Below are 18343 nucleotides of genomic sequence, written 5' to 3'. Positions count from 1 at the left end.
AGTAGTTTAAAAACTACTCAATATTAAACTAAGCATACTTACAGGCTAGTTCATATTTGCTGGGTGCTGAGTATGCATGAGTTAATTAAGTATGCAAAGACTTTATAGGATACAAATATACACCCAAATAAATTAATTGCATTTAAGCTGTAGAGGTGGGGAAGAGAGAGATTTACAGCAATTAACTAAAGGTGAAGGCAATCCTGGAAGGTGCTGAACTCAGTACTACCTGGTATCTTTAAAAATCTGTCCCACAATTTTTTTTTCTTTGCATAGATTAGTCATTTTTCCAATAACAATGAGCTATTAAACAAGAAAGTAGATCAGCATTAATTCAATGGGCATACGATTCCGAGCTTGTTTTCTAGCCTGGCTGAAGAGCTTTGCAAATCCCAATGATTTTGAAAGAATGGCAGCTACTTAGCAATGAATAACTATAAATTTTGTGATGCACCTCTTCAGAAACAGTTCTGTCTTGTCTGAACATAGCATTCTGCAGCAAAGTTGTGTTATAAATTTATTAAACCCATCAAGAACAAAAAAATATCAGTAACATGCATCTTATTCTAGTGTGTGCTTAGTGCAAAAACAAGTATGAAATTTTGAGTGTACAATAATAAAGAATAATAGAACATATTATGTTTACATTGAGAGCGTAAAAAAGGATAACTATAACCAAGTCTAACCGTTTTTGGAAAACATCAGATGAGGCATTTTCCACACCCATGCCGAAGTTGAATGATGAGCGGAACTCAATGGGCATACTCAAACGACAATATATCATGTCTGAATTGCTGTTCTGCGTGCCAAATGTTTTGTGAGTAACTTTCAACCGAGGTGGACTCTCAATGGTTCCATCAATTCTCCATATCTAAAAATAACAGAAATAATTTTAAAATAATACTATTCCAAGAAAATTGCTGAAAACTTTCATTAAACAACTAGAGGATGAGACAACTGAAAGAATCAATTTAAATTTTCAAAATGAATTAATTTCAAAACTGTGCAACTTTCTGCTCTGACAGGGAATCGAGCCTGAAGAGCGCGGGAAGAAAGATTCAGTATATCCTGACTACAGTAAATATTTTCAAGCTGTTCCATACAGCATTTTCAAAAACAAAAGTATAGATTTTATTAAACTAATTCACTCTGAGTGCACAAGTCATTGAAAACTTGCTTCACAAGAATCAGTAGTTTTCTACCACAACAAGAATAAATATCAATTAGAATCCTGCAGATGATCATTGTGAAGTCTGAGTCTGATGATATTATTTTCCCTTGTGCTGAAAAAGTGAGTATGCTTTTAAACTCAGTGACAGGAACATTTCAAAAACTTTTAAAGATTGGAATACAGTTGAAATGATCCTGATAAACTGAAAAAAATACTGCCATCATTTAGTTGGAATTCAGTGACGTGTATTTTGTTTAAGAAGGAAATGTTCAAAGACAAGTATGAGGGAATAATCGGCTAAACTCCTAAATTAAAGTAAATGGCTTAGGGATTATCATAAAAAAACCCTGATCAGGTATTCAAACATATAATTGTGGAATATATTACTATGGAATATGTTATAAAAAACATAGGATATATTATTCTGCTCAGGAGTAGATTAGGGAATTGTGGAATTCCTATCGCTGCTGCATCATAAGAATGAATGAAACAGGTATCACTCAGTGACACCATAGGTACACTGAAATGCACCTCAGATTATTGAAGTTGACTGAATCAGTCTCTATTTAGCTCAGAATTCCATTACCTTAAGTGATGCTGAATTCACCTGAACAATTTTTAGATATTTAAGAAAAATGTGTAGTAGAGAAGGTTTAAAAAAACAAAAAAGAATGTAGGATAGAATATAAAAACAGGTTACTAGAGAAGGTTTAAGAAAAAAACAAAAAAGAATGTAGGATAGAATATGAAAAAGGGTTCTAAGAAATCACATGGTTCAAGTAGCTAACCACAACAACATAACTTGACAAAGAATAGAACAGATAGGTATAACTATACGAATGGTAATAATACCATAAATGAAGTTGGAGATAAACACAATCATCTGGACTTAATAGATTTATATGACAAACTATCTGATGACAGTAAGTATTAGTAAGGGTTTAATGTCTCAGCTTGCTAAACAAACAGTTGATAAACAGGTGTCTCCCTAACATGTAATGTTACCTCAATGTGAGGATGATTTTTTGGCACATTGACAAATGTTGGTAAGCGTTTACTAAACCACATAGCAACATCTCGGTTCATGTTGACAGCAAAAGGTTCAAAACCTTCTTGAAGGCCACACATTGTATAATACTTGAATGTACTGGCATCCATTCCAAGGTTCATACGACCAATCTGAGATAGACCCAGTGCACAAATTGGAACAAAACCTAAGAAAACGATACAACAACAAAAAACCCCACAACAGTAATTTATTTGGAGAACACAAGCATTCTATTTTGGATCCATCTAACTAAACTTTAGCTCCTACAAGTAATACACATGAAGTGATGATAGTAGCAAGGATTTAAAGCCACCTTCAATACTAATGCCTAAGTTCAATGTAATGATTTTTTTCGATTTGTGCCATATAAGCACTCAAAATAAATTGTTATGAAATTAACGTGTAGCACAGTCTGAAGGCTTGCATCAGTGAAATACAATGTAAAAGCACTGATGGAAGTACTAGATAGGAACGGACTACCAGCTGGGGAAATTGAGAACCAAAACTTGTTAGGCTTGCAGTAGTCAATAAGATCAACAGGAAGTACAAAATTGCTGGGGTCATATTCCTCAGCATTGGGGTGTAAGGAGTTCAAAATCAAGAGTACAAGTAAGTTCAAGAATTAACTGGGGGGTGGGGAGAAAAATCATTCATGGGCAACTGTGATAACCCTCATTTCTCAGCTCATTAAGCCATTATGACAGATTAGTTTTTCAGGATTTGGTGTTGTTTTGTCTTCTCATAGCCATGTAACTATAAAAAGAAAATTACCACTTTCTATTCCAAAGTCAGCAAATGCAAGTTCTGAACCTTTACTGGTTATAAGCAACTCTCCATTCAGAGTAAAGATAATTGATTTGTCATCCAAGTTTATCATACAACCAACCACGTCTCCCGGTTGCCAGCTTCGTCCAAAGAACCCACTGCCTTGATGCCAACGCTGGCCCTAAACAAAAAAACAAGTAAATAAACACCAGGCTAAAATTAAAAAACAAAACACAAAATAAAGTAAAATAAACAAATACTTCCCCTTCCAGGATCTCAAAGTAATTTGCAAACAGTACTGAAACTAAGGCACCCTAACTTCTGTAATATGGAAACAGCAATTTAGAACCTGGACGATAACCACTGCTCACTGGATTTCACTTCTCACATGCAGTGCTATTATCATTCTTCTGGCCCTTTAGGAGTCATGTTTGGGAAGAAAGAATGTGTAGAAAAGTCAGAAAAGGGAAAACAGAACTGTGGTTCTCTCTTCCAGTCATTGAAGAATCTTTGCTTTATTTTTATGAAACACTGCTTATAAAAAAAAAAAAAAAGGAAGTGAATACTGCATTTTGTTTATGTTTACGACAGACTTCTTGACTTGGATATATCCTGGGAAGATAGACAGAAACTGACCATCTTTGTTAGCATAATTACAGTGACCAGCACCAAAAACCAGATACTATCCAGTGTAAAACAGAGCTCAGAGATATCTTTATATGAATAAAAAATGTTACAGTAGTTGTTGTGGAGTATACAGAGGAAACCCATACTCTAGTACTCTGCCTAGCTTGTTCATAGGTCAGAAGAGATAAAGATGTACTGACTTTGCTTCCTTCAAATACAAATGCTTGGTCATCAGCTCCCAACTCTACGTCTGGTCGACAGCCTGGCCTGGCCCAGCCAACACGCATGTCTCCACCTGTCACAGCTTCAAATTCAAAGTACCACTTTCCAGACTTCACTGCATAAGACTGTTCTACTCTGAAAAATCGTATCTTGTCGATGCTGACTTTTTCCACTGTTTGGTCAGCTGTAAAAATAACAGAGAAAATACCACCACCTTTTATATTAAGACAAAACTATAAATGCCATTGTTTAACTTTTAATCTGTCCCCAGTATTTTCTGTCTCTGGAAACAGCCATTATCTACAATTGCATGTTTAAGAAACTTCATAGTAAATATTAAAAAAGGAGGAACAGTAATCAGCATACAGAGGCTAGCACCTATACAGGATAAGTGATTATCCACTATTTAGAATCAGAATATTTCAAAGCGTCATTCAATGCAAACCCCCAAACACAAAACTGAATAGAGGAAACCTCAGAAGTTTAAGATTGCTATATGCAACACAGTCCAATGCAATAATGCAGTATTACAATACAACGAAATACTTTCCTACACAAGTCAATACATTTTGAACATTTAAACAAAATTATCAAATAAGTTTTGTCAAGAGAATACAGTGGTGCAGCTTATATGAAGAAAAACTTCTAAAGAAATTTCTGCTCTTGATTTCAATAAAAATTACTATTGAATTTGATGCACTTTGAGTACTTCTTAAAGAACAGAGTTTGACTTGAAATAGTCAAACCTAATCTGCATAACATGTAAAAAAAAATCTTTTAAATTAATCCCATATTATTTCTTTTCTTTCATTACTTCCAAATGAAAACCAGTATGTCTACTCACAGTCCAGATTTTCTCCAATCTAAAAATCACAGAAATTAGAATTATCATGTAATTAATTATAACCAATCTTTAAAAAAATATATTTAAGTAATATACAAGTAATTTACAAAGTATCTTTGCACCTTTCATTAAAGTTCACTGCGAAAATACACTACTATTAATTCATAACTTATGTTTTCCCTATCTGTTTCAGTGTTCTATGTTTTTTCCTAGGACTGATGGAAAAAAAGGCCATGAGTCTTATTGAAAGTACATACCTATCTCTTGGTCAGGTGGCTCAATACTGTAGCCATAGCCTGCAAATGTTCTAACAGCTTCACGGAGGCTATCTCTGTTTGATTTTTTAGTACGTTCATCTAATAATGTATACGGCACTAGCCGAGGATTACGTTTGTTCTTAAGATCCTAAAAGGGGTTATAAAAAAAGAACATGAAAAAACCCGTGTTTAAACATCATAAAGATTTTATATACTGCGACAGACTGTATTCTGAAATAATGTTCAGATTACAGGAGAGAAACAATATTGATGAAGAAACAATATTGATGAAGAACAGTTCTATCAACGCAAGCCCAATTGTTAATTATATTAAAAACATAAAAACAAGAATGAAAGAGAAGCATGGAAATATATTCTCATACATCCTGCAGCTGCAGCCACACAGGTCTGACAATCTATTCAGACCTTCATGGACAAGGCTTCTTTCCCTGCTCCCCGTCCCCTCCAACTTTTCCAGACACTACACGACATTGAGTATCTATCCTCTTGTTTAACACTCCCAACTGATGTTCTAGAAAACAAAATCTCATGTTCTGTACTTACTCCAAATGCATCTAAAGAAGTCCTTACCTGCTGAATGCCATAGGTCCATCCTTGCTTTATTCTGTCTTTTGCCCAGACGTTATGTGCATTTTCTGCTAGTCTGTCAACTAGAAATTCTTGAGAAGGTAACAATTTCACTTCAGAAAGATCAAGAGGGGCGGGTTTATATCCATTTGACATCATGTAACTGTAAGTAAACAAAAGAAAACAGAGTCTCAAGATACCCCACTGAGAGTATTTAAAGTTTTCTATGTGGCATTCATAGGGTGGCATTCACTTTCTCTCTCCACTTTCCAATCTCCTACTCCCCAATTTCCTTGCAAAAATGCTGCATTGCATTTGGCCATTGACTAGGCTATAAATTGTATTCTAGCAGAGAGTCTCATTTTCCACCTACTTGCACCCTATCTAATTAAAAGTGACCCAGATCCATATGTACATCCCTAAATAGTTGCTACGAAAAAAATGAAATTGTTATTAAATGAATATGCTTTATTATTTTTTTATTTGTCATTTAAATCTTCAAGTAATTTATAGTTTACAGATCTGCATGATGACTTCTAAGGAAATTCTTTTTTATGCATTATTAACTATGGCGCTTTTTACATACCAGTCTGTAAAGATTGTATTACCTTTTTTTCCAACAGAAGAAAACATATTTTAACTGTTGTTCTTCCCCCTTTTTAGTAGTAGGCATTACCCTCTCCGACCCTTCCATATAGTATAAAGGCTACTCTGCTGGATTAGACATATGCAGACTCTCTCTTGCTCAGATCAGATAATTTCCATTTGTTTGGATGATTCATGTGGGCAGTAGGTATTTTAACAAGAATCAGAAACTAAGATGTATTTGTTCTATTATTGAAGACAATAGAACCAAAACAATATTATGATAGATTGCCTGCAGTCTGAACCTTGGGAAAGGTTCTTTTTTCCTTTTTTTTAATTAATGCCATCAAATGGATCAATATTACCATCTCCCATATCATATAACTATTTATTTTACTGCTGTCTTTAAAATCTATCTTTGTTTTTCATGGATAAAGCTGTTTCAGTAAAAAAAGGTATCTTGTGGGTTGATAAACTGATGTGAAATGGTAAGTATCCAAATAACTGTTTCTGTCTTCAATTTTTGTTGCAGGACAGGGTTTTAATCTGTCTCAGGAGGACTACAGAATTCCCCCAGACAAGGCTAAAATACAGATGTAATCCTTGATTAATCTTCACCACTTTTGGGGTGATTACTACTGATGACTTAAAGATGTCTAAATAAAAAAGATCATGCAATTATTTTAGCTCCAACTGCCATAGTTTAGCTATCAAATAAAAATTAAAGCAAAAAAACGCAGATTGTATTTTATGCAATAATCTACATATGTACATTTCCTAGACATGTACAACACTACAAGAACAGTCATTTTCTATTTTTTTCTCTTTAAAGAAATGCATTAGTAATGTCTTTGGAAATGTGTGTATGTTGAACAAAACACACGGAGGGGAGGTGCAAATTGAAACAAGAACTATGGGAAAATGGTATACCCTCTTTCAAGTCAATCAATTTACTGTCATATATTATACATACTGTTCTTTGCAGTGTGACAGAAAAGCACTGAAATGTTGCTCTTAACTTTGGAGTATCTATTCTAAGATCATGTAACACACAAACCACAAGCAGTTATATCTGTATGTGACTCTCTGTCTCTCTCTGAATCACTTCACAAAGTGATGTAATGCAGCAGCATTCACAGTCTAACATCATCACAGGCAAGGTAACAGACCAACCATGTGTTGTCTAAGTCCATAGTGGGGATGGGGTCCATATCAAGTATTTTTTTAAATGACCTTACAATATTTTTGTTTAATTCTTAATACAAATAATATATAATAGTTATCATAAGATACATACTTCTTAGGAAGTTTGACTTTTTTAAGATCTTCCTCAGCTGCTGGATGAGCATGAACAATGTGACATCCAAGGGCCAAAAGGGTCCTGACAACATAAAACAATGGCAGTAGTGAAACACAATATTATATTGGTCATCCATTTTATAAATTTCTTTTGGTTTTAGTATAAATATGCAGAACTAATGATATTTAAAAAACAGGGAAGTAATTCAAAATAATGGAATTTCAAAACACAAATATTTTAACTTATCAAAAATAATAAATAAAACCTTCAAAGTCTAAAAAGGTACAAATCTGTGGCTTGAAAGTTATGCCACTTTATTGAAAACAACAGGATTTGGTGTTGTTTTCCTCTTTGTATTTCTGCAGAGACTGATTTTTCTACATCGCTCTGAATGTGTTCTAGCAAAGTTAGCAGAATTCACTTTCAATGAGATATTCTAATGTTTTTATATCTTACAACAGTATGAAGTGCTTGAATTAAAAAAAAATAGTAAATTTTATTTTCTTTTAAATTTAAAGCTCACTTGAGGGTTTCAGTTGACATTTGTAGATTATAATTCTTCTCTGTCTCAGGTAATTTTGAGAATTCCACAAGACAAGGATGATGTCTTTTATTATCATCCCGTATCTGTAAGAAAGCAACAGAAGAGAGTACTTTCCTGATACCAGATTCGAGCCAGAATCAGAGTAAAAAAACCCCAAAAATCAGTTAATTCTTTGCAGTAATGAAGACATTGTAAATAATACCATTTATCTTTGCTCAATAAGAGTTACCCATCATTATATAAATGAACTTTCCCATGATTCAATTATAATGCACACTATAAATACTCCTCCATAACCAAAAAAATCAGAAAAGAGAAAATAACTATTTCACGTGCACCGCATAAGTAGACGAAACACAAGGAAACAAGCTTATAAACTCAGAGAACATTTCTGCTGAATGCCTAAGTAATATATGCTCAATAGAGCACAATCTGATCTATTGTACACATTCTGATTCAAAAACCTTGAAGAAACATTTGGTAATGCTTTCCAAATTCTACTGAAATAATAAAGCAGAGCATTGGTTTCTCTTATAACAACATAAGTCTTTGAATATTTATCTGACTCTTAATTAAACAGGGTCTTTCACTCAATGCCAAGTGCTTCTATCCTGATAGCAACTAGAGTCATGACATTTTACATACAAAGACATTTTGCAATTGCTAAACCTCAGAAACATTAAAAAGGTTAGCACAGCTCAGAATTTCAATAACAATGACATTTTAGCAGGTAGTATGGCAGAATTCTTGCGGAAAAAGGTAAATCAAGTCCATAAGTAAAACCAGCAGAACATAACAGAAGGAAAAAGATTCTTATGAGGTAGGATACAGTTGTGATGGGCATATGGAGGACTACTCCAGTAAATCTGAATTTTAAAAAAAAGTAAGATGAAATAACCTAAATTCAAGGAAGAATACAGCCTTTAGAATTTTATATTACTAGGGGAAGGTACCAATTTTAAAATAATTGTTGAATTCAATATAATATTCTGAATATAGTACTCTTGGCTTACCCTTTTAACTGTTTTTCATTTGGTGACATTCACTGGGCAGTGAACGCCTTGTCATATGCATTTAAATAATGTTGACCAGATGGCCTTACTCTCTTCAAGCTGCTAGGTTATACCACATTATAAGGGATCTTTATAATGATAAGTTTCAACTGTAACTAATTAAATAAAATAAAAAGAGCGTTGAGGAATTTGAACGTCACCAAAACTCTGTCTCCATTATCAACAGAAGCAAATTTCCACAATGGACTTTTTGCTTGTTATCTCTTTGATCCCCAACACTAGAGTTAGTAACCAGAGAGTTAGCTTAGGGAGTACTCACTGTTGGTATGATTTTCAGTAGAATTCCATCTTTGTATAGCTAGCATGTCTCTCAGTTAAGATATTTTTTCAAATGGTTAATTACTTACAGTGCTAAAATAGGTACCTTATTTATATTGCAAATTTGCCTTCTAATCACTAGTTAATATCACTGTCTCCTGCCAGCTTACATATTCCTCTGTCATTAGTAATGTATAGACCACCATTAAATGCTCTGTTCAACTTCCAAGTCCAGGTTTTCTTGTAGGACACTTAACCTAATATAGGTGATCATACACAAATAGGTCTTTCAAAACGTACCTTGCCATACGTCCAGCCCAGTTCTATTTTATTCATTCCCCACAGTTCATGGATATTTTCAGCCAGTTTGTCCCTGATCTTTTCAAGATGAAAAGGAAGAGCAATCTAAGAAAAGATCATAACAATTCCACAAATAAGAAAAGGTTCCAGATACCATACCTTACAGGTCCAAGATCATCTAGTTCAGTTAAATACACCACAACACACAAATGTTGAATTGCTAAGAAAGGGGACAAGCTAGCTTAGTTTTCTTTATACTGTCAATTTAAATTTTGTTAACACGTATTTCACAATCCCATTATTGCTTACTTAACATACCTGACTGGTGTCTATTGGACAAGGGATAAAGGAAGCTTGGGAGAGGAACTGAGTTGTACCCAGTAGATCCCTCACTCCATCAGAATCTCTCTTATATTCTTTCACTGGTTCCAGTTTCATCTTCTCTTTTGGAAGCAATGCTTCATAACAGGGAGCATAGCCACCAGGAGGCAGAAATTTAAACTCTCCATGACGTCCACCCAATAAGAAACGAACTCTGTGCAATTTTCAATGAAGAAATTATACTCTTACATAGTCAGCATATATGAACATTATCAATAAATAATTTAGAAACTTGTTTATTTGAATAACATTTACAAAAATGCAGGTGTATTTTATGCTTTGATAAACACCAAAGAGTTACCAAGCATTCATACTAGCAGAAACTATCAATAACACCATCATCTACCCACCATTTTTTTAAAATTTGTTTTGGCCAAAGCAAAACTGATTATTCAATGCAGTAGTGTCTTTTCAAAGAAAACCCTGTATCTTACTTAAAATCAAATAGTTGTAGATTGAGTGAAATTTTTAATGCATTTAAATGATTTGGAAACACAAATCTGATTTAAATTGGACTGTTACTCTAAAAAAATGCCATAGGTACTAGTTATAAATCACTTAAAAGTTTTAAAGAAACTTCTCAGTCCACTCATGCAGGCAGTTGCCACATGAGAAATAAACAGAGGATATGGTGAAAAAAAGCCCACTATCATCATAATACATAAATAAAGCAAACAAAATTATACCAAATAGTGCAACTGCGAATGAGTTTCAGAAGCGTAACTAAGATTCCTATTAAACCCCTAAAGTTTTCTGTTTCTCCTCAGATATATAAATTTAAGAGTATACCAGGAAAAACAACAAAGACACAAATTATCCACCTTCATACTTTGGTCCTCATATAGGCAAACTCTAGAGGTAAACAACCACAGAAAATTAAAAAAAACCTCTTATCTCTAGGAAATAGCCCATATATTTGTTGTGATGGAGTGACCTATGCCACTTTTTACTTACACTTCTAGAAAGACTAGAACTATCAGATCAACATACATTATTGACAGTAAGAGACATTAATAATATAAAAAGAAGAGAAAAATTAAGACACAAAAGTTTTCTTAAACAGGATGTACATAAGTACAAGTCACAAATATCTGAAACAATTCAATGAAAAATTCAAGAAACACATTATTATGGATTACTTTTATTAAGCTTGAACTTTCTAATTTAATTTTAAAAATACATCCTTTAAAATATTTAAATGATCCCAAGGCAGCTAAATATTGTCTGACCTTAACCTTAAAAGAACCCTCCTGAAAATCAAATACAAAGCAATATAACTTCTAAAAGACAGCTAGAAATAGTTAAACATTGATTTAGGTTAATTACTACTTTTATTTCATTTTGGAGTTGGGCTGTACATACTTTCACAAAAGCAGTCTTGATAGGCAACTGCACCTACCATTCTAGTAATTTGCCAGCAGCTATACTTAGTTTTCATAGCCTGAATGACAGACTTTGTTAAATAGTCTTTTGCTTACTACAAAGGCTGTTTGTGAAAGACGGGACCCTCATCATAACAGTATTTAACGTACCTCGTGCTTAATTACTAAAAGCACCAGGCATTTAGTTTTAAGATGTTGACTTTTCACGTCAACGCATCGAGACCCCTAACATCCTGAAAAACATGTTGGATTGGGTCATTTAAAGTTAATCTCATATTTCATTTCTTTATCTCTGCATTTACATGCTTTTTAAGAAGAGGTTAAATAAATCTGAATAGATCAAAAGAAAATCAGAAGAAAAGAAAATGAATTCTCTACACAGAGTTGCTGTTTAAATTCCTTGATTATTTGAATGGCCATGTTGTAGTACTACAAGCAGAGCTCAGAGCACCATTGGTAGAAAGGGGGAAACATTGATAGATAGGGACAAAATGCCTACAGTAAAGAAGAGAGTAAGAGGCAGCATAGGTAAGCAGGTACTGACAAGGGTTTAGAGAAGAAAAACTGATGATGGAATGGTGAAGCAGACCCAGAATCAGAGACTGAGAAAGTCACAGAAAGCAGATAAGCCGCAACAGAACAAATATAAGAGTTTGTGCCCAGTGCAGAACACTCTCCTCCACTCATGAACTCAGGATTCCCATGTCATAATATTTCTCTGATATTAAGAGACACAGAAGATGACATACAACCTGCTGCTACCATCAGCTACTATTAGCTACAAGGGAAAACGCTCTCACAAAATAGGCAAACAACATCAAATCAGAATGAAGAAAAATAATTACATGTTTAAATATTTCTTACAGAAGAAATTAATGAAGATTTTCAAAAGCTCTTGTACTAATGTAACTACATAGTAGGGTCTCTCCCAGAGGGATAAATGAAAATTGATTTATTAAGCCCTTCCCAGGCCTCCTTTATTCTGTTTAGTCTGTGTTAGTATTGTCACCTGGGAGGTTCTCTTAAGCATGAGATGCTCAAAGTATTTATGTACTGATCACAGAAGGAAAAGCCCCCAGAGAACTAGTTATCTGATTTACTTCACCTCAGAGAAACAAAGATTTCTTTTCTCTTAACTGCTAAATGTATAAACCATTTATACCCTGGGCTTTCTTTCACTTATGAAAGCTATATACTGTCTATTCTGGACACACAGAACCTTTAAGTCACTGAGGCAAGCAACTCCAGTGCTGGCACGATCCACAGCAGAGCACTCCAGCGTGTTGCACAGGGGGGTTTCCCAACCCGGGGTAACCTCAGGGGCAGCCGAGGGAACCACCAGGAGCCCACAGCTCACGCGACAGCGGCTGACAAGGCCCGGGCAGTGCCAGGAGCAACAGCAGCCTGCAGGAAGGGCACACAGGAAGGGTGCTGAAGCTCTGCCAGATCAACCAGGGAGCAATGGTATCCACCCAGTAGAAAGCCATGGCCTCTCTAAGCTCTGCATGCACACCATGACTGACAACGCAGCTTCCCAGACAGAGCTCCAGTGGGAAGGTGCAGCCACCCAGATATGAGGCTGCAGGGTGTGCCCTACTCTTATGCCTGTACATGATGGCAGCAGTGAGAGCACCTGTGGGAGGTGCACCCAGGTGGAGGAAATCCTCTACTTAGTGGCAGAGCTCCAGGAGGAGGTGAGTAGGTTGAGGAGTATTAGGGAGTGTGACAGAGATAGACTACTGGAATTGCACTCTACCTTCCCTGGGACAGGCCCAACAGGCAGACAGGATGCATGATATGGAGGATTCTCTATCGTCTCTCCACCTGACTGAACACAATGACTAAGGGACAGGGGACAATGGCAATAAGTTCCTGCCTGGTGCAGCAGGCACGTCTCCTCTGTGACTGCTCCACCTTCCCAGGTGCTGTTGCAGAGTAGATATGAGGGTCTGCAAGTGGAACTGAACAATAAGAAGGACGATGGTTTATCTAGCTCGGAGATGTTGTCAAGGTTAAGACAGCCTACCCCTGCATCAAAACGCTTCCATAAAGAAAAAAATATGGGTCATTGTTATAGGAGACTCCCTTCTGAAGGGAACAGCTCCCGAAATGATGGAGATTTCAATTCTCGGAGAAGTAAGGAGGGGGGTCAGCAGAACTGCCACCTTGAACTTGTGGAGGGCAGACTTTGGCCTGTTTAGGAGCCTGGTTGACAGAGTTCCTTGGGAGGCAGTCCTGAAGGGCAAAGGAGTCCAGGAAGGCTGGACATTCTTCAAGAAGGAAATCTTAAAGGTGCAGCAAGCTGTCCTCATGTACCAAAACATGAGTCAGCAGGGAAGAAGACCAGTCTGGCTGAACGGAGAGCTTTGGCTGGAACTCAGGGAAAAAAGGAGATGACCTTTGAAAGAAGGGGCAGGCAACTCAGGAGGACTACAAAGATGTCATGACGTTATGCAGGGATCCAGGGGAAAAACATAGTGACAAAGGATGAGGAAAAAGCTGAGGTACTTAATGCTGTCTTTGCCTCAGCCTTTAATAGCAAGACCAGTTGTTCTCTGGGTACCCAGCCTCCTGAGCTGGAAGGCAGAGACAGGGAGCAGAACAAAGCCCCCACACTCCAAGGGGAAAGGGTTAGCGACCACCTACACCACTTAGACACACACAAGTCTGTGGGGCCAGATGGGATCCACCCAAGGGTACTGAGGGAGCTGGCGGGAGCGTTCACCAAGCCGCTTTCTGCCATTTATCAGCAGAAATGGGCAATATTAGTAACAAGATTCTAAAACTGCTTCTCATCAGTTCTTTGTGTTTCCTACTGTGAATACAGTATCAGTTTTCCTGATTATTTAGGGTTTTTTACTTCCTACTGAGAAAGCCAGTGAGGATTTTAATTAGTGCCAAATGTGGTGCTGTGTTTCTAATGTGCTTTTTTTTTCACTGATAATTGGAATGAGACAAAACTAATTTCCCCTAGGCCACCAAATAACCGTAAAATAATAATTTTCAGACACTGTGACTTGGTCAAATTGCTAACAGGCTCACATTTCACCCCTAAGTGAAGTCATCACTAAACAAATCAGTACTTTCCTGCCTCCCTCCCTCCCAGCTGCTGCTTGGGCAGAACTGAAACAACAAATCTAAACAAACCATACATGAATTTGGACAATATTTTGTGTGACAAGATAGCAAAGAAAACAATTAAAATTAAGTTGTACTTACTTTACACCTGCTGATAAGCTTACAACAGGGAAGAAAAATCCTTCTGTACTGAAGTTCTCAAACATTCCTTGTACAGGCTGTCCATTAATGCGGAATGAAATGCTGGGTACACCTAAATCCAAGCAGCAGCTAACCACATCATCAGATGCTAATAAATGCTGATTGACAGATGCTACAGCTCTGGGTACTCGACCTAGGATAAAAGTATTCAGTAATCAGAAGTTTTAAGCAGACACTCACAGGTTTAACAATGAAATTATTTTCTTAAAAATACCATCAAGGTTTTTTGTAGTCATGAAGACATGATTTTGCCTTCATTTGTTTTATGAATGGTTCTGCTTTTAGGGACAGACAGTGAGTCAACCTTCTTCAAACTGATACATGGCAGAAAAGTGCATAAACTGAGCAAATCACTTGAGACCTCTGACATTGTTCGCAAGACAGAACATGCTCAGCTGAAATCATGCAAGTTCACACTGTAGCCTGATGCAAGAGTACCGAGGCACAGTAAATGATGCCCTCCTTAGAATGTATCTTTGATGTATCCAATTTTTTTTCCTCTTTAGTTATTTGTGAAACACCAGATTCACATATCTGTGAATATTCAGTGGTGAGACTGGAACAGTTTGCCCAGAGAGGATGCGGATGAACCATCATTGGAAGTGTTCAAGGCCAGGTTGGATGGGGCTTTGAGCTACCTGGTCTAGTGAAAGATGTCCCTGCCCATGGCAGGGGGGGGTTGGACTAGATGATCTTTGAGGTCTCTTCCAACCCAAACCATTCTATGATTCTGCTGGACCTGGGATTATGACCAATATCCAGGTTTACAGGTATCAAGAGGCAGAATGGTATACTGAGTTATCAAAAAATGGATCAAGAATTTAATGGGCCAGGTTTTCTTTATTAACTATAGCCATACACTAAACAGAGGGACCTTCATTTTCCCCACCTGGGAAGGTGGAACCTTACAGCCATGCACAGGACAGCAATTGTAATAACAATTCACCAGAGATAAAATATCTGAAATAATCTTAACTATACACATTTACAGATAACTGCAGTTTTTCAATCACACTTGCGTATCTGAGTATATGTTTAGCCAAGTAATATCTCTTTAGAATTTCTTTCAAAACAATTCCCTTGAAAACATTGTATTTTAACTACAAAGCAAGTCTAATTAAGCAGTTAAGCACTATTCCAAATTGTTGTGTTTGGAACTTCTCAAGAACGAGTCAAGTCAACTGTTCAGTGTTCAGGATAGTTTAAGTACTCTGAATTTTCCCTTACTGCAGGAGATGAGATTTAAGAGACTTTCCAGCACTGTATTTCTGAGGGTCAATTAGTGTTTAATTTTGTATTAATGATTTATTCCGCCATTTCTAATGGAGTATGCTACAGATGCCTCCCAGCCTACTCTGAAAAATCATTATTTTTGTCGTTTGAGAATTGTTCAGTGGTGCTGAAAAAAAAAAAAAGGAATTATGGGTGTGCACACACACACATAGATGTTTTATATACAAAATCCTATGCTAGAACAATGCTAATATAATTGAAAAGTCAAACACACCCAAATTAGGAAATATTAGAATTAAGGCTAAAAATCAAATTCATCATATTTATGTACGCTGTATTTATAATACACCCTTTGATTGCATGGCCCTTACACTATTCTTTTCTGAGCAATTAAAGAATACTTAGCTGTATATGGCATTTCAAGGCACTGAGAAATATGAGCAAATTAATGATTTTGCTTACATGCCTTGAATAGTGTACAGCAAATAAAGCACAGGCCACAAATTGAACAAACTAAAAAATAAACATCATTTACTGTATGCAAGAGAGATCTGGAAGGAAAAATAACATGCCACTTCATAATTAAAGATTGTACGCACAAGGACTGAAATAATGTCTATTTTTTTTCCTAAACTTCTGAATGTTCATGAATAGCTAGCTACACACTCGAGAAACAAAACTGTTAAACTGAGACAAATCTATAGAGTGTCCTGATACTGGAGTTTTTTCTAAGTCTTTTGAACAAATTTTAAAATATTTTTAAAAGAAACATAGAAAGCTAAATTCCTGGTGAAACAAATTGTTACAAAATGTCCTTTACAACAAAATGCTACATTCCCAACCCAATGTTCAAACATTTCAGAGAAAAGGTGGCCAGAATTGTCTAACTTTGGAAAAAATTGTCCACATTTCATTCCAGAAAATGAATTCAGTTTTCAACTCAATTCTGTCTTGAGGCAGAGACCCAGCCAATAAAATTTGCTCTCAAATAATTTATGTTTAACAATGGTATAAGCCAGAGAAAATACAATTTTAGACCATATTAATACAACATTAATAAAAGGAGAACCTTCAGTTTCATCTGCATTCTTAACAAAATCTTCTATGTGAACGAAAGACTTTTATCAATTAAGACAGACTGTTTACACATTTTAGGTACAAAATCTAATTGACAGAGGGCTGTTTTAAACATTCATGTAAGTAGAATACATACGTAAAATCTTCTAGAAATGTTAGCAACTGTTTTGCTTCCTACGGCTTTTCTTTCTCCTTTCATTACTTATTGATAGTTCAATTAAGAATGATGTTACAAAGATGGCAGATGATGTCATTAATGGTATACAACTAATTACCTAAATATTTTCTCATTTTATAGACTTATGCATTATTTCTTCTCTGCAATGTTCCTTATTTAGAGAGTATTTAGCAACTTCAAGAAAGCAAACCCAACCATCGGCATTTCCTGCATTGCCATTTGATTCCTACAACTAGCCAGTAGCACTTTGCTGGTTGTTTCTATAGGAACATACATTGACACAGTCAAAAGGTACTCTGCTGTGACAAACCTGCCTGTTTACAAAAAGTATATTCTAGTTCCCTTTCCCTGGATATAGTATTGGGGGAGGGATAACCACACAAAAAATGAGCTGTGAGCTCTACAGCTGCTTTCCAGCTATGTGCCCCAGAGGATTCTCACTAATCCCTCTCCAAAGCACTCTAATCAGTTTCTTCTGCTTTCTCCTTTTTCCTCAGTGAAAAGTGTCTTTATAACACACTCATTATTACAAAAAAAATATTTGAACCGCAACACTTCAGATGAGCCTTCCTGTAAACTCCTTTTACTCTTCTCTCTTACTCTTTTTACTCTTACTCAAATCTACCTGACTGCACAGGTGGTGACTTCCACTTTTTCCTTAACTCAGCCCACTAACTTCTTCAATTTGCTTGAACAAAAAATGTCTACTAAGTACTGTCACTGATCCTTAAGTGACCACAAAATATGCATTTGCTGGCATCCATTAACTCCCTTCTTTGTAAAGTGCAAGTGTAACCACTTCACTGCATTACTAATTGAGTGTCTCCCGGTTTACTACACATATTAAGAAGCATTCCTAGAAAAAGTCTATTTTTTTTCTGCTAAGCCTATTTAGATAATAGATGAAAAATATTTTTTCAAAGAACATAGCAACTACACATTTTCAGTTTGATATTACACCACAGAAATTGATGTTCTACAATCAGCTGAGTTTGGTAATAGCTTTATGATTCTTATTTCTGATTTCCAAAATTATCTTTTATGAGACTATTTAACAAAATTTAAATTCAATTTATTAAATCTATCAATAGGCGCGAGGATCATAGAATCATAGAATGGTTTGGGTTGGAAGGGACCTTAAAGATCATCTAGTTCCAACCCCCCTGCCATGGGCAGGGACACACTCCACTAGACCACGTTGCCCAAAGCCTCATCCAACCTGGCCTTGAAC

General features: G+C 35.9%; 1 protein-coding gene across 1 annotated transcript in view; it reads right to left on the bottom strand.

The window, feature by feature from the left end:
- RYR3 (ryanodine receptor 3) overlaps positions 1-18343 on the bottom strand; it is a 247414-nt gene that overhangs the window by 129716 nt on the left and 99355 nt on the right. The window contains exons 19-29 of the mRNA XM_075754124.1: positions 14565-14757; positions 9901-10117; positions 9583-9687; positions 7931-8034; positions 7405-7488; positions 5526-5685; positions 4935-5082; positions 3812-4017; positions 2991-3165; positions 2177-2385; positions 687-871 (exon numbers count right to left, since the gene is read on the bottom strand). Coding sequence (XP_075610239.1) covers positions 687-871; positions 2177-2385; positions 2991-3165; positions 3812-4017; positions 4935-5082; positions 5526-5685; positions 7405-7488; positions 7931-8034; positions 9583-9687; positions 9901-10117; positions 14565-14757 — 1786 coding nt within the window. The remainder of the gene's footprint in view (positions 1-686; positions 872-2176; positions 2386-2990; positions 3166-3811; positions 4018-4934; positions 5083-5525; positions 5686-7404; positions 7489-7930; positions 8035-9582; positions 9688-9900; positions 10118-14564; positions 14758-18343) is intronic.

Source organism: Balearica regulorum, chromosome 5, assembly GCF_011004875.1.
Source record: "Balearica regulorum gibbericeps isolate bBalReg1 chromosome 5, bBalReg1.pri, whole genome shotgun sequence".
In the NCBI taxonomy this organism is placed as follows: Eukaryota; Metazoa; Chordata; class Aves; order Gruiformes; family Gruidae; genus Balearica; species Balearica regulorum.
Note: the sequence above shows the minus strand (reverse complement) of the source record. Positions and strands in the feature narration are given on the sequence as shown.